This window comes from Chanos chanos, chromosome 6 (genome assembly GCF_902362185.1).
Source record: "Chanos chanos chromosome 6, fChaCha1.1, whole genome shotgun sequence".
In the NCBI taxonomy this organism is placed as follows: domain Eukaryota; kingdom Metazoa; phylum Chordata; class Actinopteri; order Gonorynchiformes; family Chanidae; genus Chanos; species Chanos chanos.
The window spans coordinates 36,839,153-36,867,128 of NC_044500.1; the positions used below are offsets into that span (position 1 = coordinate 36,839,153).

The 27,976-nt window shown below is 40.5% G+C and overlaps 4 protein-coding genes across 6 annotated transcripts; all 4 read right to left on the minus strand.

Moving 5' to 3' along the window:
• Nucleotides 1-34: 34 nt before the first annotated feature.
• Nucleotides 35-14,486, minus strand: kdm5ba (lysine demethylase 5Ba). 3 transcript variants are annotated; one of them, XM_030776613.1, is made up of 27 exons: nt 14,113-14,486; nt 12,044-12,121; nt 11,527-11,649; nt 11,247-11,417; nt 9,821-9,958; nt 9,566-9,659; nt 9,372-9,478; nt 8,952-9,110; nt 8,413-8,532; nt 8,139-8,297; nt 7,723-7,904; nt 7,095-7,257; nt 6,745-6,864; nt 6,432-6,626; nt 5,921-6,102; nt 5,674-5,798; nt 5,351-5,501; nt 5,106-5,220; nt 4,588-4,943; nt 3,387-3,525; nt 3,103-3,282; nt 2,822-2,974; nt 2,141-2,584; nt 1,966-2,056; nt 1,564-1,766; nt 1,147-1,419; nt 35-910 (listed from the first exon to the last, which is right to left on the minus strand). In XM_030776613.1, the coding sequence occupies exons 1-27, from the start codon at nt 14,263-14,265 to the stop codon at nt 782-784; spliced, it is 4,503 nt and encodes a 1,500-aa protein (XP_030632473.1). In that variant the 5' UTR covers nt 14,266-14,486; the 3' UTR covers nt 35-781. The 3 variants fall into 3 exon arrangements, with proteins under 3 accessions (XP_030632473.1, XP_030632474.1, XP_030632475.1); XM_030776614.1 differs by having other exon boundaries at nt 9,402-9,481; nt 9,563-9,659; XM_030776615.1 differs by having other exon boundaries at nt 9,402-9,478; nt 9,815-9,958.
• Nucleotides 14,487-16,512: 2,026 nt separating this feature from the next.
• rabif (RAB interacting factor) lies at nt 16,513-18,107 on the minus strand. Its single transcript, XM_030777811.1, has 3 exons — nt 17,802-18,107; nt 17,490-17,711; nt 16,513-17,216 (listed from the first exon to the last, which is right to left on the minus strand). The coding sequence occupies exons 2-3, from the start codon at nt 17,631-17,633 to the stop codon at nt 16,968-16,970; spliced, it is 393 nt and encodes a 130-aa protein (XP_030633671.1). The 5' UTR covers nt 17,634-17,711; nt 17,802-18,107; the 3' UTR covers nt 16,513-16,967.
• A 1,297-nt stretch (nt 18,108-19,404) lies between these two features.
• Nucleotides 19,405-23,285, minus strand: adipor1a (adiponectin receptor 1a). Its single transcript, XM_030777458.1, has 8 exons — nt 23,207-23,285; nt 22,885-23,093; nt 22,608-22,724; nt 22,351-22,522; nt 21,411-21,597; nt 20,315-20,502; nt 19,852-20,045; nt 19,405-19,622 (listed from the first exon to the last, which is right to left on the minus strand). The coding sequence occupies exons 2-8, from the start codon at nt 23,026-23,028 to the stop codon at nt 19,494-19,496; spliced, it is 1,131 nt and encodes a 376-aa protein (XP_030633318.1). The 5' UTR covers nt 23,029-23,093; nt 23,207-23,285; the 3' UTR covers nt 19,405-19,493.
• Nucleotides 23,286-24,729: 1,444 nt separating this feature from the next.
• cyb5r1 (cytochrome b5 reductase 1) lies at nt 24,730-27,920 on the minus strand. Its single transcript, XM_030776523.1, has 9 exons — nt 27,891-27,920; nt 27,298-27,447; nt 26,989-27,061; nt 26,677-26,783; nt 26,394-26,523; nt 26,183-26,266; nt 25,971-26,056; nt 25,573-25,672; nt 24,730-25,472 (listed from the first exon to the last, which is right to left on the minus strand). Exons 1-9 carry the CDS (start codon nt 27,903-27,905, stop codon nt 25,300-25,302), a joined length of 918 nt encoding a protein of 305 aa, XP_030632383.1. The 5' UTR covers nt 27,906-27,920; the 3' UTR covers nt 24,730-25,299.
• Between the last annotated feature and the right edge of the window lie 56 nt (nt 27,921-27,976).

Here is a 27,976-nt window from a genome sequence, read left to right on the forward strand (position 1 = left end):
ATACGTTAGGAGTCAGGGAACAAGCAAATGACGATTTCTTTGAGAACAAACGATTTTATTCCTCAATGGAATCAACATCAGAAACTTAACGTTCAAAGAAAGCAGTATACTCAAAAGTATATTTCACACAGCTTCTTCTGTCTGCTACATCACTCACCCAAACAACCCACATCAGAATTCTGTACAACCAGTTCTAATGCTTCTTACTAAATATCAGAGTAGATTCTCAAGCTACTAAACTCAGGGGAACCAGCTCAGTTATTGCTGGGATAAATAAATACAATGTTTATATTATTTGATACTTGTACCAAAGCAGTGGGTTCCAAAAATAATCTGAGATCATTCTGTTTAGTCCAATTAATGTCTTCGAAAAATAGCGCTGGATCTTCCTTTTTAAGTCACATATTAGAAGATGTTACACTTCTGTAGAAGATCCAATGACTTGAGGGAGGTTGATGCACTCCACCCTACATTTCTGGGAAGGAAACCCCTGAGGTACAACTCTGTATTATGTCTTTCTGACAAAAAAACAAAAAAAAAAAAAAAAAAACACAACTCATAGAAGGAAATTTAGAAATACAAAAAGTGACAGTCTTAATGTTTCTGTATAACAGTCCTATCGAGAGACAAGGAGCACCAGTATCGTGAAGGGAAAAGTGGAGAAGTACTTCTGAAAGGCAGCAAAAGGGATGGTTGGGTGATCAGGTGCATACTCGGTGCTTTAACTTATGTGCAAAACTGAAAGTCCTTTGACTATACTTCAAAGCCTTTTTGGTCCTCATTAGGTCAAATCATTAATAGCACAGCTGGCACAGATGTAATCTTCCTTCTCTGCCTGCTCCGCAGACACACCCACGCAGATCTGGTGGAACCACTGGTTACAGCTACCGTCACACTGGACCCAATTTACCTGAGGAGCGAGACAAAGGTTTTTGACATCAGCATTTTTACCCCTACCCCCTAACTACCCCCCCCCCCCCCCCCCCCCCCGATTGATATTAAAACACAATGGACATAGAACCCGCCAAAAAGTACTGTTCGTCAAGAAAGCTTGTCCTCCAAAGTCAGTAGGAGCCCATGGATGCAAAAATTCAAGAAATGTGTTGATATAAACGACCATCTGAGCCCAGTTGCTCTCAGACTAACCTCATTTCCTTCAGGCTGCTGACAGTGCTCTGCTGAACAAAGGGCCCAATCCTCTTCAGAGTCCTCAGAGTAGGACTGGTCAGAGTGACCACTGGAAGAAGACAAGTTTGTCTTTCCATCCCGGTTCTTATCCTTGTTCCTTTTAGGCTTCTTCTTCTTGGGCTTCTTGACTGTGTCTTTGCTTCGACCCTCTGAATTCTCTTTCTCAAGGCGCCGCTTGGTTTGCTTGTCACCATGGCTGCCACATTCCTTCTTGAATTCATGACTGGTGTCCTGCATTGGGGGGAATACCCACGATTATTGCGGTCAATCCATTCAAACTTTTCTTTTGAGTAAACAACTGGCTTCGTCTTTGGGTTTTCAACTAATAGCTTTACCATGACATATCCCCAAAAAAGTGGTATCAAGAATGCCAACCTGTCCATTTTGATGGGGTGGGCTTCTGTCTTGAGCGATGTGATATTGGTGATCATGCTCACTGCTCTGAAGTGATGGGTGCCAGTTCGTCTGGCTTGAGCAGAGCCTATAGCGCAGACTGTGGTAAAGTTGCTGCATCTCAGGTAATGTGACTTGCAGCAGAAGGCCCTCTACCATCAGCTCCTCTAGCTCCACACTAAGACCTGAGAGACAGCGGTTTACAAACAACAGTTTTCTTAATGCTTTGTCCCTCGTGTGGAGAAGAGTATCATTTTATTGCTTTTATGGGTTTTTTTGTTTGATTGTTTAAACTAACGACGTTATTCTCATTTTAAAGGTTACCTTGGCAAACACAGACCAATAGGCCTTTGAGAAGTCTATATGCATATTTTTAACACTCACCACTAAGAGGAACGCCAGGATGTTGTAGATAAAATGATCCGCTGCTCTCTTCCTCGTTAAAAAACGATGCCATTCCAGAGATGTACCTCACCTGCAGACAGTTTTGCTCCAGTTAAAAATTCCTCATGGCATGTCAACAGTATACAAAGTAGAGAATTTAAAAAAAACAGCATACTTTTCCACTGGACTCCATGGTGCGTTTAGCAAGAGCCCACAAATGCTGGGTGGAAGGAGAGACCTGTTGCACTCTGTGCTGCCAGCGAACTGTTCTCTCAATCATGTAGCGCAGTGCATCACCCTCAGGGAGCCGTACCCGGATCCGCTGTAGAGAAGCAAGCAGGGGCAGCACCTTGTCCAGCGGCGGCTTTTCTGAGCGTCGGCAGAGCGGGCATAGCCACGGCTGCCCTGTCTGTGGGTCCATGAACCCTGGCACACAACCACTGTGGTAAATGTCTCGACAGAGTTCACACTGAAGCATAGGTCCAGCTGGCACCGTGTGACACAAGCAAACAGTGGGGGCCGAACAGTTGGACGTGGGGTGAAATTTAGCCTCGTTGGATGTCCTGAGGATGGATAAGTTCTCCAGCTCCTTCAGACGCACCTCATCCAGGGTAGCCATCTGTTGAGAACGTATTCATTCCATGAGCCAGAGCAGTTGTTACCGTTCATTATTTCAGTTGAATTTATGTTGTCTCATGATGGCAGGGGAAATGTGAGCATCCAGACATTTTATTGGGATTCAGAGTAATTATCCCCCTATCAACAATGAAATATACCACAGAGCAACTCCAGGGGACAGTTAAAGTGTCACCGCTTAGACAATGACGGATACAATGCATAAAACAGAGAAGCTTACCGCTGATGCTGAGTCTTTGCTCTCAGAGAGAGCCCTCTCCACATCACTGACGCATTCCAGCTTAACAGAGTTTTTCTTGCCATATGGTAGAATATCCTTAGTCCGTTTAGACTTTGATTTCTGAGGCTCTGTCTCACACCTGGGGCAAAGTACCTGACCACACAGACAATGAGGTTGAAAGGAAAAAAAAAAATACACCATTTACATTTTAAAACCAATCACATACTGATTTAATCTTACATCTGCAGTAATCTTTTTAGGGACATTAAAAAGGAATCTACCTCAAGTAGAGAGAAGGGGGAGTTCTTCAACAGGAATGTTTTGGCTGCACTCTCCTTCCATGCCTGTACCTCAGACACTAGGCTTTCCAGTCGAACAAGTGGCTCTAGCAGGACAGGTATGGATCTTGCCCTTGAAACCAAATCAGAGAGCGTGGAAAGAACTGGGATACGTCCTCCAATCTGAAAATAAACAAAACAGTAAATACCCCAAAAAAACCCAAAAAACAAAAACAAACGAAACAAAACAAGAACTGAAGCTTCTAAGAACATGCTGGTTAGCACACCTGGAGGACATCTGCCTCTTGTATCCATTCTTTGGCCCTGCTGACAGAGTCTTTGAGCAGGAGACAGTTTGGGAGGTAAGCAGGGATACTGCTGACTTCCTGCAGGGCTGTTTCCAAATTCTCAATACCGTGGCGGGGCCTGATCAAGGGGGGAAAAATTTCAAAGAAAAGTACAAGTTTTCTCTTAATAGCGCTCACACACTGTTGCGTGCCTAAACTTCAGTGACCCATACATTTACATGGTGTAAAAAAAAAAGAAGAAAAAAAAGATACACAATGTGATTCAAAAACAGGTGTCAACGTAACATAAATCTGAACAGGCTGCATCATTATCCATCTGTATCAAACAGAGATGGATACTACTCAACTCATCATATACCATACTCAACTACAGGACATCACCACAGCTCAGCACAGTTCACCACTAACTGTGCAATCTCACAATAGCTTGATCCAGTTAATCTACCAGGAAGCAGCTCTGGATTCTAAATGCAAACCTCGCACATTTTACACCCCATCAATGCTGGCTTAGTCTCGGAGACTGCTTTCAATAACACGCGTCAGTGGCATCAACGCACACTGCGCTGTTTTATCATTAAAACAGTACAAATAAATGGAAAAAAACCTAAGCAATGTCTTGCCAAAAATTCATATTTTCATTCAACAGCTAAATCAGCTTACAAAAATAAATTAAAAAAAGGATCCTTTTAAATCTTGCGTTTTTACCCCCAAACACACAAGTTTCAAAAATATTTGCCTCAATAATTAACATTTATCAAAATAAGATTCTATTTACATTAGTCTTTGTAAGGTTAACACAGAGCTTTATACAGCCTTATGCCCTTATAGGCTCTTACAAAGTGATCTGTACCCTCAATTCAACCAGGGTTTACTCCTGATCTGGTCATGAAAGAAATTGCTTGTTTTTTTTTAAGCTTCAAAGCAATCGACAAATTGTTCCATGAGCTCCCCCTAGTGAAACTGGAACAATTAGGCCCTTTAAGGCCAGAGAAAGAGATCAATGAATCAGACAAGGCTCTCTCACAGCAGTGACTTCAGGAAAAGCATTTCTATAAAACGGATTTGTTACACAGCTCTCTTTCCTCTTCTCTGGTGCCTGACAAGATCAGAGACACAGAGAGAAAACATGTGCGTCGCAGAAGTATCTCCACAGCTGTGTCAGGCTTTGCTGCTCTCTCACCTCGCCTCTAGAAGGTGTTGTGCCTTTTCCTCCCAGTGCTCGCACACGGTGAGCAGCTCCTGCAGACGGGCCATGGTTCGCTCCACACAGGCGTGAGGTGCCAGGCCTACACCCTGGTCTATGAGTCTCCTCATGCAGTCCAGACTCAGGCTGGCAGGTTGATCACTGGCCTGCTGCACAGCCTCGACCCAGCGCACCTGTTCCAGCCTCTCCCTAAGCACAGCCAGCTCTGGCAGCTCCACGTCAAGGCCAGAGCCCTCATCTAAGAGATCCTGAAGTGCGGCAGAGCTGGGTACGTCCTGAGCCAGAAGATCTGCGCTGTTCTGCTGGAACTGCTCCACGCGGCTCAACAGAGCCTGAGGAGGTGGGGGCGAGATTTAAGATTTTAGATGAGTGTGTGTGTGTACACGTGACTCCCAAAAGTCAGATATGACTTGTCCAAGAGCTATCTAGAGGGAAAGGGGTTACAGAGAAAGGACTTCATGGCATCGTACCACGTTATATACATTATTTAATACCTTCAGAAAAGGGGCCTGTCTGATGGTGCATGGCAGGTGATACAGCTGCTTGACAAATGACCTAAGCTCTTCAACTGTGAGCTGGTTCTGAGACTTTCCTCCACCAGAGCGGTACCTAGACACAGACATACACACACACACACACACACCAGTAAATAAAAGGAAATAAGGACAGAGTATCATTACTATCTATATACGTCATTGCAACTAGTTATGACAGTTAAGCGTTGCATGTGTCACGGTACCTGGTCTGCCTCTTGCCATTGAGGAGCTGCTGTGCCATCGCGGCACTTTTCTCTGCTTCTTGGACGACTTGCCGCAGATGAAGCAGCAGGTCAGTGTCAGGGAGCATCTTCCTCTCAGATTCAGCAATGAGAGAGCGTAGTTCCTCAAGATCTGTTAACATACAATAATTGATGTCTGATTTCTGTCCGACAGCAATCATCTTCACCTTTGTCATTGTCGTGTCTGCCGGTAACACAGAAACTCTAAGATTCGCATGATTCCAATAGATACAACACAAAACTACAAAACAGGACTGCAAAACAGGCGCGGTATTGTCACTTACCACTTTTGTTGTCTTCACTTGCATTTAATATCTTGTTGACGTGAGAGGCCCATTCAGTGTAGGACTCTGCACGCACCATCACAGCTTTAAACATTTGGTTCAGCTCTGCCAAGGTGAATTTATAGCTACAGCATCAAGAAAAAGCAAAAGGAAAAGAAAAGAAATTACTCATTTGAAATATTTGTGGTTTCCGGCTGAAGTTTCACATAGTAAGGATATACATGCAGAGTGTGATGTATGGACTGACTTTAGGGTGTAGTTGTTAGCAGGGCAGGAGCAGAAGTCACGAATGTGGTGGAGGCAGACCAGCTGGCCAGGGCTGCAGGGACAGCTGATGGCAGAAAGGTAACAGGTGGTCCTGCACTTTGAACACTGACGGTCTTCATCTGGCAGCATATCATAGTCAACTTGCAGCGAGTGCCACACACCCTGGGGAGAAGCACACACACCCACAGGGATCAATTATTAAAAGGAGAAGACTAAATGATGAAATGATAGCAAATTACTCTTAAGGGGCCCCACTGCACGTGAGTTTACAACAATATTCTGAGAGTAATCCACACTCACGGCCATACGCAGTACAGCTAGTAAAATAATCCATTCACTACTGTAAAACTGTACCAAGAAATATACAACTTATATACATGTTATCACAAATGAACACTCAGTCACATGTCTGTTACAATGTTTGACAGGTTGTAGTATTGTATTTGGGGTTGGCACTGGCTTATACGGTTTGAACTGGATGTGCCACTCACCATCTTGTAGGCTTTTTCACGAACGTCCTTCTCTCCCTGAATCATACTGGTCATATCCTTTTGTACAGCAGACGCGAGATCCAAATCCAAGGACTCTGCCTTAGCGGCAATATTACAGACCATCTCATCGTGGGAGAAGACACAGTATCTGTTCAGGGAGCGGTAGTGGTCCACACACTTTCGACCAAGAGGCATCTTAAATATAAAACGTAAAAAAAGGGAAAATTCAATGAATCATACATTGTCACCATGCGTTCTCAAGTTTGTGTGGCATCCCACACTAACACGACTGGCAAAATACAGAGCAGTTTACCCAGTCAACAGTGCAAAAGTTGACTGCCTCGGCAAAGTTGAAGCCCTGGTTGAATCCACTGTGATAGGCTCTTGGGAAAGTGATGACAAACTCACCAGCACACTGATTAGTTCGATAAACCTAAAACAGTAAAAATGCACCATTATAAATCCACACTGCAATAACCCAGCAGCACAAGATCATTTCATCAAACCTACTGGAATAACCTTGAATTAACCTGCTGGAATATGCTTAAATCGCAAGCAGGTGATTTAGTGTTTAGTTTCAATTTACAAGAGACTAATCAAACTAGTTTGTACTATATTACTGTACATATACATATGCACACACTTTTATTTTGGTATACTCACTGGAACTCCATGAGCCATGAGGATGTTAGGGTTCATGATGGTGACTAATTGATGCAGCAGATCTGGCTGGGACTCAAACAGTTCTGGGGCAAGTTTTCTCATCACATCCTCCAACTGTTCAGCTGCATACCCAGGGGCACCATACCATGTTTTAGGCTCTCCCCTAAAACAAAAAACCACAAAGAGCAGGATTCAATAAGCCCAAATCATATAAAGAAATTATTATTTGCATATCATAAGGTAACACAAATTAGAGGTAAATACTATGCAGAATAAGTAACATCAGAGAACTATTAAAAAAAAAAAAAAAAAAGATTACTTTCACTTCTTGTCAGGAATAGGGCAGATACTCTGCCACAGTAGCTACCATCACATTTACCTCTGTCCATATTACGCTAGCATATGGCACTTTATTCTTGTAGGGACCTGTAATTGTTTTAATTTACTGAAGTGGCTCTTGATAAGGGAATCAGTTTACTTATTCAAACTGGGGCAAAAGAATTAAGCTATACGTTAATTCGTTTACAAAGTAGTTCTCATGATGAAATTATTTTCTGACAGGGATCCATTCTTTTCTGGCGTAATTTTGCAGGTAGTGTGCAGGTTTCAACTGGTTTTTGAGCAGTACCAGTGCAGGTAGTTGATGGAGTAGCTCCAGTGATCCTCTATGTGCCAGCAGAAGGAGGAGAAGCACATCCCAACATAGAGCCAGGGTAACTTCATCCCACAGATGTCAGCTGTAATGTGAGTCAGCACAGACGGCTCCAATACTGGCATGTTGTTCAGGTTCCACCCACTGCTAAGATAATGCTAAAAAAAGAGAAAAAGTACACGCTCTTTAAACGATGAACATTTTCAAAACATTTCTAGAAATCAGTGGCATCATTTAAATTTTCTCAAAATTAAACGCAGAAAACCAGTGACAAACATTTCTATGACTAAGAAGCCTTAAGAACCAACAATACGTTTAGGTAATGTGGTCTGCAAAGCTCTTGATAGCCTACTAAACAAGTTAGCCTCAGTACTTCTAAAGCATTGACGTACCTCTTCTTCAGGAGCAACTTTGAACATGCCGTTCTTGACAGGAAAACCACTGCCAAACTCTTTAGAGGCAATGTCTGCACCATATTCCACAGTGACATCCTCCTCAATGGTGCTAACCAGACGCCAGAACTCCTTCTCCACCAATTCAGTAGGAACCATCTTAAAAAAAAAAAAAAACGACAAAAGAGAGAGAGTTATTCTATGTTCCGGCCATTATTACACTGCGAAAACAGACAACACAATTGCTTTTCTTCCCCCCCCTCATCGAGCTTACATGGACAGGCATGTTGAAGTAGTCTGATTTGAAGGAGTCAGCCATGTCTCCAAACGATCGGAGCGTGTAGTCTCTGGAGGCCTGTTCAAAGCCAAATGCCACCTGAGGCTTTCTGCACTCCTGTTGAGAAGGTAAAGGAGAGGATGCAAACCATATAGGTAGGTTGTCAATTAGGTGGTTTGGTTAGTGCAGACTTTACATGTACATCTACAAAACCAACCAAAACTATTCAAAGTAAATTATTTGTTATACAAACTCCTGTAGAGCAATTGGATTCTTTTTCAGTGGGTTATTGGCTTGAAGTCAAATGGTATTGTGTGGGTTCAATGTGTACAGATGTGAGCAGGAAATAGTAACAGCTCTGTTTATTCACATGATTGCAAATTACAAAAAAAAAAAAAAAAAAGTAGCCAACACTGAGAGTCTCACTAACCTCTGCTAAGAGAATCCTGTTAAAAATAAAACTTTGATATTTTTATGCGGACATTTTTGGGACAATATGAATGTTGCTTATGAAAAACATGGACGGAGGAGCCCACCTGAGCCAGGCACTTGGGACATCTCCAGTCTCCTTTGGGGACATCATGTAGGGGAGGGATCAGACAGAAGGTGTGGTAGCTGTCATCACAGCCGTCACACAGCAACAGCCGGTCTTCGTCCCCCCCACCGCCACAAACCAAACACATGTACTGCTCCACCTAGAAAGAACATTCCAGAAAAACAAATACAGGAAAATAGATCCCTCTCAGTCACAGAACATTTAAATGACGATGGCAGGCAAAATCCACAGAGGAGTAAACTTAAAAAACACAGTTCATATCTAAAAAAAAAAAAAAAAAAGGAACATATTTATATTGCAGTATGTACACAACGAGAACACGTGGAAGGGCTTGAGAGAGTAGTTACATAAAACATTCACTAGGATTTCAAAAAAAAAAAAAAAAAAAGCAGAAGCTGACGTGGTGAATGAGAAAATGTTGTGTCCTTACCTTGGATTTTTCGCCTTCAACCGTTAAATCTTTAGGTTCTGCTGGTTCTTGCTTTATCTGTACTGGTATCATATTCACTGGAACAGATGAATCATTTTAAATGAGTTAAAGTAACAGAATTAGCACTGGCCTTTGTCTTTGTAATGCTGAAGACAGTCCAGTACCTGGTTCAGGCTTAGCCACATAAGAACCCATTCTCCTCCTCAGGTTAGGCCTGTTTTCACATTGTTCACCCTGCTCTGTCTTGACACATCGTCCCTGCATGGAGAAAAACCCAGCACTGAGTAAGGGCCAAATGTGATGTGTTATAGTCTTTATTTTAATTTCTGCATTGGTTTTTCAGGGAAACAAACAACAGTAAAAGGCTATTATTGTGGCACTGTCATTGGATTGACTGTATGACAATGAAAGGCTTTTACCTCTGTCCTCATACGCTTGGCTCTGCGGGCAATGGAGCACATCTCCACTGGCTGCACTGACTGTCTCTGGGGCAAATCGTGTGGCTTATACTCCTTGTCTTTGGTGTCATTGGTAAGTGTCGGCTTCTGAGTGTTCGGCTGGAAGAGTGGATGATATTCAGTGATAAAGAAGCTAAAATGAGTTTTCACTTTACAAAGAAAAGGAATTTTCAAGCAGAAATAACTGTGTAGATGGAACAAGAGGAATTATCCAGGAGGCTGCTCTAAGCAGTTGATAGAAAATACATTGAATTTGTGTCACTCTGCTCAAAATACCATATCTGCAAATCTAATGTTGCTCTAAATAATGGCAGACAAATCAAAAAATGCATTCTCAATTGCAACATCGTCTTAGGTGTAGACATAGAAGACTTGCTCAAAACATCCTCAGAAAGATCTGCACACATCTTAAAAAAGGTTCCAAGTTTTTGTTATAAAAAGGTACCGAGAACCTTATAACAGCGAGGAAACACTAGTAAAAGACGAGTCTTTGAAGCAACGTTGAGAAAAATAACAGGTATGACACTAGTGGGATAAAAAACCCTGGGGTAAGAGAGAGTGGTTTGAAGGACTGGAGCCCAGGGCTCATTAAATGGGGTTTAACACCTGAGGGACAGAGAGAGAAAGAGAAAGGGGAGAGAGAGAGAGAGAGAGAGAGCGGAAGGTGAAGAAACAGAGAAACAAAAAAAACGTAATGGGGGAAGGGCAAACATGCATTGCAGAAAGCACAGAAATAGCTTCTAACCACTGAGCCCACAGATGCACTACTGAGCTGACAAAAAAGAAAAGAAAAAAAGGCTGTCAAACACAACTGATGCGAAAAAGTAAGACAAACAAGAACTCAAACAACAAAAATAGGAAACAGTTGAAACATCTGGGTTACATGTACCTTACAACAGCACAAAAGGCTATCATGTTATTCCCAAGAGCAGATCTGAGGAGGCAGTTTACTGGCAGAGATGACACTTGTTCCCTTAACTTCTAGATTCATTAACACTTAACTAGTTTCATACTTAAATACCGCTTCATTTATTCAATGCTTGTTTACTTTGTTATCTAAAAAACAAGCCAATTCTGAATAACAACTCTACTTAAATCTAGGCCAGTTGACTGAGACTCATTGTACAGACAAATCAACAACGTAGTTTGAGATCAATCAGTGCATTCTTTTATTTCATAGTAGTGGGGCCTCTACTCAGAAGATGAGCATAGCCATACTGCAGTAACAAATGCATACACTAACATCCAGGCCTGACATGGACTATGAGCCGATTATCCATAAACTCTAGACACTGAATGAGAAAAAGAGAGGGGGGGGGGGGAGAGAAAGGCAGTGTTTGTGTGTGCCGGGAGGGGGAGAGAGAGAGAGAGTAAGCAGTGGTCTCACCAAAAGGTTGGCCCCTGTCTGAAACAGGTAATAGGGATAGAGGATCCTTTCGTAGTGAGCCCGCAAATGCGACCCGATGGCTTTTCCAGGAGCAAATCCCATTTTCAGAGAAATCTGTGTCCATCGTCGTTCTCTACAAACGACTTCAAAGCCACCTTCCTCATTCACCAGCTGTAGAGAGTCAGAAGATTAGTTCTACTGTATCAAATGGAAAACAGCACACACTGCCCAATCATCGAGGGTCAGCGTGCCACACCTGTAAAAAGAGCGAAGATCTTACCTTGTAAAGTTGATGCAGGTCTAGAATCTTGCGCTCTACATGAGGGATTTTCAGCGTGCAACCTTGCAACTCCCAGAATTTAGCTATCTGGTCAAGGAAGTTGAGTTTAACTCTGGTCTGGGCCTGTTCCAAATAAAAGTGTGAATCATCATGCAAAGTACAGTGAATCAAAGACGTATTAATTTGGTAAAAAGAAAATGCTAAATAGTCATACAAATACAGCAATCACAACTAAATAATTCTCAGCTTTTAGAAGTTAAAAAGGATCATTGTCACAGGAAGGTCTGATGGTGGCATCATAGACATAACCTTTACATGCAACTAATGATCGCTTGATAAGAGCGACCTCAGATCTTTTAGTCTGGAAAACTTAAGAGTCACCATTTTGTCCGCTGTAGACAGCATAAGCTTATTTACAGGAATCTGCAAACCATCTCAGTGAATACATCCATCAAAGATTTGCGTCTATCACATCAGCAAGTATGTCCATCACCTGAAACATTCGCAAACAACTTACCTCCAACTCATTGAGTCTCTGAATACGTGGAGTGAAATGCAGACTGTCCACATCACAAGCAAATGGTGGCTGCCAACCCTACCATTTTAAACATAAACATATGATCAGTCTTAATGATTTTATAAATATATAACCATCAGAAAGCTCCAAGTATCACTGTTGGTCGTTTTCAAACATACTTTAACCTCTCAGCTTATAATGGAGAATGCACAGAAATATAATGAGTGCCCTCTACAGTATTAAGTACCATACTTGAGAAGAACAACACTGTTAATACCACAAGGCTACAGCAAACATGCAGAACTACTGATTACTGTGTGACACCCCATTTGTACAGTTATTAAGCATTGTTTAACATCAGAATGAATCAAAATGCTTACTGGGACAAACAAGAAATACTAGGGCTGAATGGACTAAACAAAACAAACAAAAAAATTAAATTAACTGAATTTCTCCAACCTAAATGATCCAGCAAACAGAATGACATAATTACCTTAAAACACGATGTTTAACCAAATTATGGATAGCCATGAATAAGAAACTATTAAGTACAAATGCAGGTGTTAGAATCATTAAGGCAGTTGTGGAAAAAAAAACAACTAAATGCCGGAAGTTTCAGAGTATAACATTCCGTTAAAAGGTGACAACACATCTTGGTTTACAGACACACATTTTGGGTGCACTGTGTATTAGTCATTCACGACTTGAGATGTTGAGGAGCATATACACAAATCTATTCTATCATGAGTCAGATAAAGCAAAGCTATTTACTGTACTGGTACCATTGTTCTTCCAGGGAGAATCTTTACACCAAGCGCACATGCATAAACGTACACATACACAAGAAAAAGATCAACTAATAGCTTTGTTTCAAACAGAATGGTTCTCCGTCAAATCACAAGAATTTATTACCAAGCACTTGAATCGTGTGCCCCCCCACATGGCTACACCACAGATTCAGAACCAACTTTTCTGCTACTTGGGTACCAAACATGTGTTGTGCATTTCAAAAAGAAAATACATGTTATACATCACTGATTCGCACCCGTACAGCTAAACGTACACAATTTCGGTTTCAACTCTTTGATATGGCCAGATGGCAAACCCCATGCAAATCCTCCACCTTGAAGAACATGGAGGACAACACCCAACAACCAGGCCTAAACTAAAATTCATGCTGACCCACAGAAATATTCAGAACACTTAGTGAGCTCTCTTTCTAAAATAGGCTACTGAAAAAAATGCACATGCATGACGTAGCTAAACATTTAATTGGGAAAACAATGTATAATATGTTAATCTCGAATTGTTGACGCAGTTGACGAGTAAAATGGTCAACATATGCGAACAAATGGCTCTCTACTGTAACAAACAAAAGAAAATCAACAAACAAACCCGCTAAGTCTAAAATGGTTTTAATAGGGAGCAAATACAGTGATAGCTTTGAAGTGAAATGTAGCTAGCTTAATTCACTTCCGTAAATAAATAATGGGAAGTTGGCTCTTTTTATTGAGTTTCAATAATGGAAAAAGAAAACTGAACGGGAAAGAAACATTAAATACTACGTACATCATTCGAAAAATATAACTACAAACCATTACATTACTTTGGATTGTAACTAATATTCCTGATTGTGATAGATAGTCAGCAATGTTTGGAGATTGCCTAGTCCCTTTCGGGGTGGGTGTTTTGAACAACGGTTTATACACAAAATCGTTCTGCTTCCAACAGCTTTTCAAAAAATAATTCATAAAGTCTTCATATTAGCTGTTAAATTGTACATTATATCAACTCAGTCCCAATAGAACTGAGGATGGGACACTAGGCAGAAAGTATTAATACTGTAACTACTTACGGTTGCGCGCATGCATACACATACACAAATACACGCGCACACGCCGTTACTGGACTAGCTAGCTGACTATTACAACCAGCGCCGCAATCCGCCATGTTGAAAAACCTGTCTTTATAAAAAGTGTTTCAGACTAAACTAAAATCAGTAGGAACTATGAAATACGAAATGATTCGTATAAAATGCAAAAATGTAAGGATACGTTGAGAATAATTACCTGGGGTGGGCGGATCTTGCAAATGCCAGTATTTTCTGCAATTGGTCGTATTTTGTTGATAAACGCAAATGGATCGGCAAATTCCTCCCAACTAGGCTCAAAGACAGGGCACTCCGGCGGTGGAATAAACTCGTTAGGTCGAGGTTGGGTCATCCTGGCAATCTTGTTCCAATGATGACATGTAGTTGGCTCTGTAGTAAACTCTGTAAAGTTAAGTTTAATGTATTGAGCAGTTTGGTGTCTGTTTCATTATACAAACCGATTGCACCTGAACTCCTACAATTAACATCCTCATCCACTTTGGAAACGTACTCTCGAACGGACTGTTGACGTTGAGTGCCACTACTACTTCCGCTTCAAAAAGTAGAGACGATGCATTTGCACAACCATACGAATGCAAATCATAAACAGCAACTGATCTTTGGGCTCATTGTAACTTTCAAAGGGAAGGTCTGCCTGTATATTACGTTCAAAAATATCTGATGCTTAGTGAGAATTTCAGGTCCATTAGGTAACGACTTATCAGATTCATAACCAAATGAACTGCAAAACTATTACACCAAGGTACTGGTTTGATATCCCTATGTCATTATATTTTATTTTCGATTTCTACAAATCGGTCTGTTGCCCTAAGAAAATCATTCGTACAAATGTGTGAAATTACGGCTCTTTTATTAATTAACCTACTTCCCTTACTTGTGTTATATGTAATGATATCTACAAATATTTGACGATTATAACCAACCGAACACGATGTTTATTTTAAGCTCAGCCCCTATAACATAAACTGACAAGATGCATTTTTAACACGAGAAGTATTAAGATACCTTTTCCAGCAGACACAAACTTCGAAATAATGAAGAGGCCCAATGTCCTGTTTTATTTACAGTATGATGACTTGCGCGCAATAATATGTTACAGCTGAGCGCTTCACGAAGACCGGAACTTCTTTTTTAAATGGACTCTTTCGTATTGCCCATTCAAAACTACTGTATAGAAGTAGGGATATTAATTTTGTCATCATAGTGAATAAAAGTTGTAGTGAACACAGAATAAAATGTGTTTTAAGCTGGACAATATAACCACATTCGATCATAACTATACTACTCGTTTAGTATACTTGCATTTACATCACGTGGTTACACCACCTGAAAAGCATCAAGTTACAAGAAAAGACATACAGAATTGCTTACCGCGGTGACTATAAACTAACGAGATGATCCCATACTATTGCCTCCTTTACATCTCCTCCACTAGTTTGCTCCGGACCGAGATAGGTACCTCAGTGTCCACAGCATCATTCCATACAAGCCCTGCCTGTCAGCACGTAGTCCACGTCAACTCAAATCGGCAACAGTATACGGTGTTCCGCCTCAGCGAAGACTACATGACAGAACCGTACAAAACCATAGAATCGAACAAGAGTTTTTTCTTATTATGATTCATTGACTTTTTGATCCAGGAATTATTCCATCCGGTATTCGTTGGTTCATACTGACACTGCATATACGTGAGTGATCAGGCTGTACAACGAACATAGGTTGTGCTAGTGTGCTATGAATATGTATCTTCATTAAGTAGGTGTTTCATTTAAAACCACACGCCCTTTATATTTTCACTGTGGGCCTTTGAGAGGTGTCTCCATGCCCATGTAAGAATCAAGGACAAACCAAAAAGTAAAAAAGGGCTTTTTGAAAATTGTTAGCAAGGTTGTAACTACGAACTGTAAGGTTAGGGAAGTAAGAATAAAAACAGCCATATTGAAACACTGAAAATCGATCTTAAAATACAGAACACTGTCGGGTTCAGGTGGGCAGTATAGTTGAATGTACACAGACATGTTAATCTCTCTTGAGGATTTGTTGATGTAACTGTAAGAAATACGTAAGTTGGCCCCAAAGACACAACCTATGTTCTAATACTTGCTTTGCAGCATCTGGACATATCATCCAAATTCTTTAGGATGAACTACTGTGGAAAATATTCACTACTGAACATTTAACATCTAAATTAATTCTATTTTGCATTGTTTTATATGGTGATGACTTGGTCCTGTAAGAGTGGTTATTACAGATGTCAGACAGTATCAAACACTGAGCTCTTAAATGACCAGCGACAGACACTTGCCTACATGTTTGAGCACTATATGTTCGCAATTTGTTTGTTTGTGGGCACTATCATTATATATATATATATATATATATATATATATATAAGGTGTGTGTGTATGTGTGTGTGTGTGTTAGAGAGCATATTTCATAAAAGCACAACTATTCTTCTTCTTGCTCATAATCTCAGCAGCTGACATTTTCATTAAGAGATCATATAAGACAACAGCAAAAGTTCAGATTTTATTTTTGGAAGGTCAAAATTATTCTTTAGTAATATGAGGTGGAAAAATCTCCTTACCTCATACGTTTAACATTACTTCTCCACTGCATACACAAGAGCTAATTTGTTGTGAGAAACTCTCAGAACAAGCTTGGGGAGGGGGCGAGTGGTAGAGATTTGTGTTTTGCTGCAGGCAATGTTCACAAATATTCTATATAATGGTCTACATGACAAACTGAAAATAGTCGTTAAAAATTGAAGGAATGTAAGTGTAATTGACTTATACAACTGAACAATATCAGACATTTTACAGTAATAAGAAAAAAGTATACCTAACAGTAACTACAAAAGAAACATATTCTTCTTTTTTATTTGGAAAATCAAGCTCTGGAGCAGCACACGTAACGTTGTTGTGTGACTGAACTGACTTAAAGATATAGCCTGGACCAGCAAGACTGAACATGCTGATCAAATCAGGTGCAATTTATCACAGAAACACCTAATCTCTTACTAACATCCAGAGATTAGGCATGGTTAACCCTCTCTAGCGCCACATAGAAGCTCGTCTTGTCGTCAAGGCAGTGCCAACCAATGGGCCCAATCTCACAATCTGCACAGATGAGGTATTTTACTTTGCCAACATCTTTGGTGAAGCCCACGTTCTCAAAGTTGAACATGTCATCCACCAGCCAGTGAGCGGTTAATGTGTCCCCATCCAATGAGCCTTCTGACTGGCTGATTGTGGACTTTTTCCTCATTGAGGGTAAAAAAAGCTGGTAGATAGGGAGACATATCAGAGAGAAACAAAGATAAATTGTCTTCTCTAGTCAAAATCAGTATATTTCAATAAACAATTATTACTAAATTACTATTATTTATATTCCCAATGTTTAAGGTATTACTACTAAAATAACATATTTATGTTAAACATGTTTACAAATGGAAACTACAGACAAAAGTAAACTCAACCTGCAGCAAGAAACAAAAACATTTTTTGTTTTTTACATCCAGGCACCCTGCCCAGAGGCAATCTGTAGGGCCCTTACCTCCTTTTCTGAAAATTGTGCCATTCCTGGACAAAGCACTTTGGAACCACAGCGTTGACACAGCACTGATTTCGCATTTTTCCCATCATCCGATACTAGCGTAGAGGTGTCTGTACATCCTTCATTCTGTTTGCTGTTATCCATGTCGGCAACAGATAGAAGTCAATCTGAAATGAACTGTCGTCGTTTCCAAGATTAAATTATTCCAGGCTGCCAGAGAATCTGCATGAAAGCGATCATTTAGCACAACAGTTAACTATAAAAACAGTACGATGGATATAGTAAACAATTTCGTTTAATGTACTTACGTACCAAGTCTATCGAACACCTCAGTTAATAAGCAAGTCTACAGGGCATGATATATATTGTAAAACATTCCAAATAGCTACACAGTTAGCTAGGATGAAAACGAGAGCTGTATAAATTGACGAGGCTCACGGGGAAACGGGGCTTTTCCTGGCGTCTCCTTTAGTTTTGTGAGTCACTTGCACTACCGGGGAAAGCTTTAACATAAATATTTTCTATGAAATGTAGTCCACCAGAGGTGCCCATGAGGTGAAAATTCAAAAAGTCACCTGAAAAGACTTAAAAAGTGGACAGTTTATCATTAAAGTGCAAGGCTTGTCGCGACGGTATTGCCTGAGTGCAGCAACTTAATATTGTCGTGTAAAAACAAGCCCGAAAACAACGTTCCACCTCGTTGTAAGTAGCGTTGAAATTTTGCACTCGCATTTTACCCTTTTGGAACACAACAGTAACTCCCTTATGATAGAAAATAGGTTAAATTATACAGGTTTCGTTGCAGATATAAAGAGAAGGGTGGTGGCAAATTATGTGGTAACATCAAAGGAAAATAAGTAGGTGACTGCTACATGCATTATATTTAAGTCCATTTACCCAAAGTAGAAAGGATATCTCCAGACAATGTTCATTTTAACATCCATAAATATTTATTATAACACAATGCAATTCAGTGAAAGTAGGATTTATCACGTCTTTACAGAACACAACAAAAGAATACACATATTTAATCTCTGTAATAAAGCCACAAAGTCATCTTATATCTTAAAAGAATGAAACACTAGTCTTTATGAACAGCAGTTTGAGAAAATGTAACAATGGAGGTCATGTGCCTAGTGATTTCATTAGGAATAACGAAAATGCCTACTTATGTTTGAGATTTGAGTTATGTTCACTAGACTGTAGTTTGGCCCATCTATTTGAAACTATTTCCAGTGGCCTAAGGCACAGGAACGCTAAATGATTATATTTTATGCTGCACGGAAATTCAGTGCAGTGGCCTAATCTAAATTTGTAACAATACTCTTACTGTAAGGTGCAACAATTTGACCTTTTGAATTCTCAATCTATCCTAAAGGAAAAAAAGCTTAAAAAAGGAAGTCATCTCCAAGCTAGTAGACTTATATTCCCCAATATGCCCATTGTGCGTTACCCAGTCTAAATGATTGAACCTAATGATGAAATAGATATTACTTAACTGATTAAGTAATCAGCAATATGTGGAATGTGCATCTAATCAGTTAATGATAAGATCCATCAAGGATTTACATAACTGTCTGATGCATAACCCAGATCATTGACGCTCTCTTTACAGACTGTTGGAAAGTGCTTTGGGAGGTTTAAGACACACACATCAGCATAGATTGCATTCAGTCTAAGTGTTAATAATGACACTATAGCCACCATGCACTAATTTAACTTAGTGCACTTCCAGACAAATAGTCACACTTAAAGCAAATCCAGTTCACATAATGAACTTCTAGGGATGAGAGACTTAGTGCTGCTGTGCCAGTATGATTACCCCTCGTTCATAGGCTAATACTACCTATTAGGACCATATGGAGCCCAGGAATAAAACACTATCAGAAAAGTGAAGAATATATGATGTAGTATTAATCAAGAGAAGAGAAGGCTTCGGAGGAGCAGGTGACTGTTTCCAAACAGCACTTCTCTGAGGGTTTGAGGAATGGGGATTTAGGCTTCTCAGAGCAGAGTGTCATCAGTGCAACCTCCCTCTAACCCATAGCGGAACTCCTGCAGGTTGGAAACCCCATAGAAATGTATGAAGGCAGCTGCCACCACCAGCACATGAAATATCTGGTGTGAGTGGAACTAGAAAGAAACACACACACACACACACGCACACACACACACACACACACACAACCAGGATGAGAGGCAAAAAAAAAAGCAAAGAATTAACAATACATTTGTTATTTTCAGCCCCTTAAAATGTACGAGCATGAGCAAAGAGCTTCAATTATTTTTTTCTGTTGCTTGTGATTTCAACCTCTGATTTCATCATGAGATGTAAGGAAACGATAAAATGCTCCCTCCTTACCCAGATGTCACACTTGCCAGGGAAATACCGTTCAGGGATCCTGGCAGCGTAGAGGCCGGCCCCTGTGATGTACATTGCACCCATCAGGTAGAACCATCCCATTTGTCCTACTGTAGTGGCCTTGACAAAGCCCTCCTCAATGGTGAAGTGCATGGTGGGAACAATACCACTCAGCCCAAGACCCATGAATACTCCTTTGGAACAGTAATCATTGGCAGAGAAAAAATGACTCGAAAGAAGGCAACGACCATGAAAGATACAGAGCAGGTACCAGTCAGACTGTGTCCACATTCATGGTTGCTTTCTGAAGTCAAAGCGCACTTCTTTATGTACATGACCGTATTTAATTTGTAATAGCAATGTTTCATCAAAGTCAAAAATGATACTGCTTTCAGTCAGCAGCCTATTGGAGCAGAACAAGCACAAAGGGTCCATTATTTAAACATCAATGATTAGCTTTTACCTGCTCTTGTGGGCCTGTGGCGGGGTGTGGAGAAGCGGTCCCACTGGGCCACAATGATTGCAGCAATGCCCAGCACACAAACAATTGTGAGGTAGATGAGGCGGGGCTGAGGGGAGCAGTAGAAGGAGTAATAGAGCCAGGGCACAAAGGAGCCCATGATCAGCAGAGCAATGCCGGAGTAGTCCAGCCTGAGAGACAGAGAGACATTTAAACATCAACTGGAGCCTGAATAACATGAAGCCTTTGTCGCGACAAGTATCCAACAACTCAAGACATTTCATCACATTTCATAAATGAACCTGATTTAGTGCATTAAGTCTTGACATGTCTACAGGAGAGAGACATTAGGTCATTTCAGTTGATAGAATGCAGTGCATCAGGGAATTTTTTTGGTGATGATAATGTAACTAGGGTTTGTTTACCAGTGTATATGCCCATACTTAAAGTTACTTTATATGGGCTTCACATGTAGACCCGAATCCCATATTCCTTTGATGCATCATTTACATTGGAGAACTGCGTTAAAGAGGTAAAATGAGGGGAATAAGATTGGTACATGCACAAACACTAGCAAAAGAAGTGTGGATGAAACTGAGACTTGTGGTGAACCATCAGTGTAGTAAGAGAGGGAATGTCATCCACAATTTTGAATGAATTTTTTTTTGTTTTTTGTAAAAACTCACAGCATCCAGTTAAAGCTATGATGGTAGCATCCGTGCTCATATGGACAGAAGTACAAGGCACTGCATATGGTCTGACATTTATGCAGATAAATAGTGGCTAAGATGCTTTGTGATTTTTCTCTTTCAAAATTACAAACACAAAGAAAAAGGTATTTTCTCAGTTGTCAGTAAAATATCTGGTCTTTGCGAGGAATTTCTTCTGAATTGCATCACATAAACACTGTATGTGGACTGGCTTGAAAAGCTGTACAACTGTTAAGTGTCAAATTTCACTTCCTGAGGAGTACAAAAGATAACTTCTAACAACATATTCCACTAAGCATAAAGGGACTCCTGAGTGAAATACTTTGAGCTTCGACTTCAAACTAAGACTTGACAGAGTAAGACAACAGATGAATGAGAATTGGCCTTACTTGGAGAAAGTACGTGACACTTTCTCGGAGTGGCAGTAAACAGTGTGAAAGAGCCAGGAGAAGCTGAGGCAGAGAACTGCACCAAGGAAGAACATTCCAAACACCACCTTCTCCTGCAGAGGGGCCATGAAGTACATGTTGGGCCGCAGCATGGTGAGAGTGCCCAGACACAGGAACAGAATGAGTCCTGTGAAAAATGACCATTCCTTCATTAAATTTTAATGGAAGTGAAGGAGCAACAAGACGTGTTTAAAAATGTATTATGAGACTAGATTAATATCTTATATGACGATAAGTATAGAGCAATATAATGTGTTTAGTAATTACACACTGTATGGTTAGAAGTCTCTGAATGCATGTACTGAACCCTTTTGTTGTTGTTTTTTTTGCCGACCTAGCTTAAAAGATTTTGGTCTCAGTAGGGCTCACTCGTCAAATAAACATCAAAAATACTAAACACTAAAATCAGCATTTTAAAGTATTCTTCAAATTTATTGTCCATTTGCTTGGGGCTGGTTCAGATTCTAAATTATTTTGTTACAATTTGGCACTGGTTTGGCCCGCTTGAAATGATCAATAAACACATCGTGAATATTGTCCCAGACTTCTTTCACTGGACAAAATTTTTGTGGGCAGAAACATTTTTTTTTACCTGTGAAAATTCATATGAATCAACTAAGGAGGAAATAACTTCAGGGTTTGAAATAACTGCTCTAAATGAACTAGATGAAAATGCACACTTAAAGCAATATCCCAGTTTGATCGCCTGCTTAATTCTGAGGAAGCTGCCTTGCATACATGAATTGCTGGTACAGTATTGTGTTTTGTGGTACATCAACTTGTTTTTTCCACAGCTCTGTAATTTAACTTTCCATTTCCCCCCTGCACTGTAAGTTCGCAAAAATCATCAATTGAAAAAAAAAAAAAGGTCTCAACTCACCCAACAAGTGGGTCCAGATATTCCCAGTTTCTGTGTGGATCCTGAAGATGCTTCCAAAGCAGGCACGGAATGAGGGCATGGGGGGCCGATGTCCATGCAGGAGGTAGTCATTGTCCTTCAGCCACTCTGGTAGAACATGAAAAGGAATGACCCGCCAGCGCCCTTCCCATACCTGCCATGGAAAACCACAACATTTTATCATTCGACTATCTTACACTTTCTGTTGAGGAAATCTTGCTCTTGGCTACAGTGAATACCTTGTGTACAAACTCCTCCATCTTTTCCATAGCATGATGAGCCTGCAGGGGCAGAGTAAGTACCTCTCCCACTTCATCATCCTCATCCTCATCCTCATCTGCATGAGCATGTGCCCCCTGAATGCAAAATTAGTTTACATTAAATTGTGAAATTGTTTAGGGGTGTGCTTTCAAATCTTTAGAGGATTCGAATCTTTAGAGGAGTACAACATTGTCCTCTGCAGCAGAGGCAGTAGATAAATATGTACTGTCTTTATGGTTGAATGAGTGAGCTTGCCTCTGCTAGGAGACCTTTGCCCCCCCTGGCCCCTGGTTCCTCCAGCAGGGGTCCCAGCTCCATCAGCTCCATGTCAGCTGGGACACGGCATTCCTCTGAGATCCGACAGTCTGCATCACTGGCAGACCCGTTTCGGCCTGACATAAGTAGACTGCCCTGTAACCGATCCTCAGCTTTTGTCTTCAGCCGAAGCTTGACACTTCAGACCACTGTCAGCCACAGAAACAAACAAAGCCCTGCATTAATAAAGGGCACGAGTGACACCTGTGAAAACAACACTATGCATTTCCTCAGATACATAACATGAAAACAATTGATTTACCTGGGACAGTTACGCTGGTATCCGGTAAAGTCTATATTGCCCACCTGACGTGTATCCCTCAGTCTTGCATCAAAACTTGGAAACGTAAATACAGTGTTCAGTTGTTTCAGAAATTTGCATTAGTTCGGTATTCATAAAAATATACGGAATGACGTACAAGTCAGTTATGGTCTTATCAACCTAAACCATCGTCGATTTGAAGCATAAACTCATAAATACACGGAAGGTCTTAATTAAAAGTAATGTTCCGTCGGTAAATCAGCTAACACAATGGAATGTACGACAGGAGTTCCTGGGTGGTATCGCTTGTTAGCAAGTGAGCTGAGCCATGAAACAAATAGAGTGTATTTTAACTTCATTACCAGCGATGAACAAACAACTGATCCACGGCTATTATAATTAGTTAAATTAAAACTGCCAGAACAGTTTTCCATACAATATCAACACTGACGTGGCATGCAGGTTGCATCTTGTTTTCAAGCTGATAAACAACTTAGCTAGCAAGCTTAGCGTTCATAAGGCAGCCAGCTAGCGGATCAGCTAGTTGTTCTATTACGGCTAGCATCTCGCAGGTTGAATAGCCATCCAGTCTGCAGAAACCTACAAGGTACACCAAATTCCATGTAACCGAAAATGCTACCAAGTCAATAACAATGCTAGCGAAAACTGTTTACCATAATTGTACGCCCACTTGACTACAATCGTTGTTATTAGCTGTTTTCTACACATTCAAAGTTTATGTCCGTGCTCACCTTGTATCTCAAGACGCGAAATAAGAAATTTGATCTCTTCCAGCCTCTTACAAAAACAAGCCAAATGGTCACTGATGACAAGCCTAAACCTATGCCGGGTAACGGGTTTGAACTGGCTCTCTGTGGTTTCACGAAAAATAACCCAGAGGCTCCATCTCGTGGTCAAGATGGCGATGGTTGCTGTGATAGTCAAAGGCGAGTATGCTCTTAACTTGGGTGCAGTGTACTACGGGAGGGCATGTTATGAATTTGTTTGATCACAAGGCAAAATCAAAGGCCATATATTTTTTTAACTATAACTTTTCCCTTGATCCGAAATTATATATATATTTTCAATGATTAAATGGTATAAGTATTTTGGTTATTTAAACAATTAAAAAGCTACTAAAAAAATCCATCATAAAACCGTAACATTTGAAGTCATTTTTATACTATTAGGTTTCTGAGAGCAGTTGTCGAAGGCTGTATAAATTTTTTACCAGAATGACACTGAAAAATATCTAGAACCAACTGCCACCAGCCTTCAATCTCTTGTAATCCCTAATCCATAACAACAAAGGGGGTGGTGGGCACCAAGCAAATATTTTGTCATTAGCCACAGCCTTTCTGACAGCATAACACTGCTCACTGTTTTTCCCATAATGGATCAATGAAAGCAAAGAAATTCAGAGAGGATGAACAACTCTTGCAATACATCTAACAAACAACATAAAACTGATCAAAATGAGATTAACCCACTACTAGAGTCAACAAATTTATTCAATCTTTTCTTCATTTTTTTGTATTCTGTTCAGTGCTTGAAACAGTTGACTGTATTTAACTGATATGATACAGTAAGTGCATGCATATAAAACATTTCAAAGGACATTATAAATTCACACAGTTGCACAGACAATTAATTGGTAAATTCAATCCAACCACACAGGCACAAATAAAATATTCAATGCTAAAGCCAGCAACAGCAGGTGCCTGAATACTTAATAATGCCACTCTGCACACAGCAAAATGACTCAAGTGCATTTTAAACATTTTGGAGCTCTATCAGTATCTGACAGTTTACAGATACATGTGGTGATACGATAAAGCATGTCACTATGCAGGTCTGAGCATGAGCTTGGTTTTTCATGACCCTAAAAATTTGGCCTGAAACATTTGTATTAGAGTCATAATAAATTCACACGCAGATACTAAGCCTGTCTTTTTAAGGACTGACATTGTGGAGCTGTCTATTATTAACCAATGGACTGTATTAGGCTGAATTTTCCAAGGAAGCTGATGGGCATGCCTCAGTGCTGCCATCTTTGGAGTTTATTTTTAAGAAGGCCCCAGCATGAGAAGTAACTAGTAAGCAAAGCGTTGGCCCTGTCTGTAGCCAAGCTTGTCAAGGTTGGGGTTGCAGGCAAACTGGATCATGGGAGGCGGACCACACATGAGAATGAGGCAGTCGTCACTTGGGGGTGGAAGATGTTCCTGAATCATATCTGCATTAATGAAGCCTTCACTGTATTCCCAGTCTGTGGATAGAAGATAAACACACTAAAATCTCTGCACCATGCAAAATATTGGAAAACCAACTCTTTGTGTAGCTGAAAAAAAGGTTTGAAGGTTGCTTGCCTGCAGGCGCTTTATCCACAGTGTACCACAGTTTGAACCGATCGGGGTGCCTAGCCTTGACTTCCTCCAGCTCATCCCTCAGGAGAATGTCTTTCTCAGTCTGTTATGTTACACAAGGCCCCAGTTAAGAAAAACAAAAATGCCCATTTAGTTTCATTATATGCACCTTAAGCCTCGTAGTGCTTCCTCAAGAATGAGTCGTAAGATACACAATAGCCCTACATGAGATCACTGACAATGATTTAAATCCAGGTTTCTCCTTTATGCTTCTACACTATTTTGTGAACAGAAATACATTTTTGGCTGGATATATGCAAAACCTAGTGACTGTTCACATTCTTATGTACGTCTGGCTGTTCCCTTGAACACATTTATGATATTATAAATGACTCACACACCTGGTTGGCAAACAGGAGGCTGCAAGTAGTTTTGTCACTAGGGTTCTTCATTATGTCACGGATCAGCTGAAGCATAGGAGTGATGCCTGCACAAACACAAAACAGATAGTTCTCACACGAAACAAAAGCATTAACTTTCTCTCTCTGTCTTAACAACGAGACAGTGAGATGAAAAGCTTTCATTCAAAGCTAGTGGTGAGGGGACTTTATACCTGTTCCTCCTGCAATCAGACCCAAAGTTCTGGCAGTCTTCATCTCAGCAGGTGATTTCTTATCAGGCTGAACAGCAAACAGACCTGTTGTAAGATGTTAATAAACGACATCAACAACACATGAATGTATCAGTTTTGAAGGCTGATCAAAGAGTATGACACAGTTAAAATGATATTAATATTACAGATGAAATGAGTAAATAATTCTTACCATTGCCTTTGTACTCTAGCAAACCCCCTGGTCCTCTGAACTCCACCACATCTCCTACCCGCAAGCTATCCAAGTACTGAGACATCTTACCTCCCTCTGGAAACTTAGGGTGGACATTTTTGAAATAGATCTAAGAAGAACAAGACATCTATGAATACACACTGAGAACAAACACAAAGAATATTAATAAAGCAGTCTAATAAACACAAGACTTTTCCACTGAATGTGTGACTTGATCTCGTTCAGGTGTTGTTACAGAGGTGGAAAACAAATAAAAAAGTACCTTCACCACCAAGTCAACAAATCCTTTGTCATCATCACTGGACACAGGAGTGTATGGACGTACAACCAGGTTTCCATCAATCCGAGCAGATAGGTAGACATGTTTGCCTTGAAAGAGACAATTTATTACAAAGGCCTGAATAAACTTAAACACCACCAAATAAGACAGGGGTGTCCATTGTTATCAAAATCTAGGTATAGAGTGAAATGGCAAGTGTAAGCCATCAAAAAATGTAATCATAATTGTTCCTCTTAATGCCAGAGATTTGTATTAACCCAAACAACCATTTTATAAAACCAACAGTTCGCTTACCGACTGGTAGGCCTAAGACATGCTCCGGACTGTGCAGCGCAAAACGAAACTTGCGCGTGTCATGACTGATGACCTGAGAGACGTGTAAAAAAACATACTTTGTCATTCTTTCTTCTTTTAAATACTGCCATTAACTATCTAATTTGCTAGTTAATATCATTTTACTACTATGATACACACAATACAATATTTATACGTTATGCGGAGCAGCCAAACATTTTCTTTAGGTTTGATGTATTGTACTCTATAAGGTAATGCACGTTAAAATCTTGCGGCAAGGCTTCTAAAACAATTACAGACAACGAATACCTCTTTGTCGATGAGTCTAAGAGGATATTTTATAGTGGGGTCAAGGAGAGTCGCGGGCGCCTTTTTCTTTTTGCCCAGGTAAAACACCCCAAGGACAATCCCCAAGGTAGAGACCAGGAGCACACCGGCAGTTACTGCAATAACCCTTGCCTAAGGTGCAGATAAGACGGCACAATCGACCACTCATGAATACGAGAAAACAGAAAACATGACATTAGGCAAATATTAACCCTCTCAGACGTGCCACAGCTTTCGTGTTCTCAAAATGTCCAGGAACGTAAAAGGAGCTAGTTCTCTGCTATGCACCCTATACTCTAGAAGAGGTCGTTCAATCAGAAGCTAACCTTAACACAAAATGGCTAGCTGGCTAGCTATAGCTGAGGAAAGACAGTCTGAGTCATAGACCTCAAGTTAGAAGTTAGAAGCTGCTCATGACGAGCCAGTAGCAGTTGCCTGCTTGCTTTGACTAGCAAGATAGCTAACTACTCTTCGAGTTTTACAAGCTAACACATAAAGCAAGTTAAATGCAAATACGGTCAGTAATTTCCTTCGCCTGAGCAACAGACATGGAAAGTCATCTGATAGAAAGTTACCATAGACGACTCCATGACAGCAACCGAAGACTGTCTGTCTGGGCTCCTATCGGCCCATTTAGAGCTGGACTGACACGCCCGCAAGG

Excerpts from the sequence above, each read along its gene's own strand:
- kdm5ba (XM_030776613.1), bottom strand. The coding sequence starts at position 14,265 with ATGACCCAACCTCGACCTAACGAGTTTATTCCACCGCCGGAGTGCCCT. Across the intron at positions 8,298-8,412 it reads ACTTCAACATGCCTGTCCAT|ATGGTTCCTACTGAATTGGT; the intron begins GTAAGCTCGATG and ends TTTTTTTTTAAG. Across the intron at positions 7,258-7,722 it reads TCCATCAACTACCTGCACTG|GGGAGAGCCTAAAACATGGT; the intron begins GTACTGCTCAAA and ends TTTTTGTTTTAG.
- rabif (XM_030777811.1), bottom strand. The coding sequence starts at position 17,633 with ATGGATAACAGCAAACAGAATGAAGGATGTACAGACACCTCTACGCTA. Across the intron at positions 17,217-17,489 it reads CACAATTTTCAGAAAAGGAG|CTTTTTTTACCCTCAATGAG; the intron begins GTAAGGGCCCTA and ends CCTATCTACCAG.
- adipor1a (XM_030777458.1), bottom strand. The coding sequence starts at position 23,028 with ATGTCAGGCCGAAACGGGTCTGCCAGTGATGCAGACTGTCGGATCTCA. Across the intron at positions 22,725-22,884 it reads GCAAAGGTCTCCTAGCAGAG|GGGGCACATGCTCATGCAGA; the intron begins GCAAGCTCACTC and ends TTTTGCATTCAG. Across the intron at positions 19,623-19,851 it reads CTGGCAAGTGTGACATCTGG|TTCCACTCACACCAGATATT; the intron begins GTAAGGAGGGAG and ends GTTTCTTTCTAG.
- cyb5r1 (XM_030776523.1), bottom strand. Across the intron at positions 27,062-27,297 it reads TTAGACTCATCGACAAAGAG|GTCATCAGTCATGACACGCG; the intron begins GTATTCGTTGTC and ends CACGTCTCTCAG. Across the intron at positions 25,473-25,572 it reads TGTGGATAAAGCGCCTGCAG|ACTGGGAATACAGTGAAGGC; the intron begins GCAAGCAACCTT and ends TTCTATCCACAG.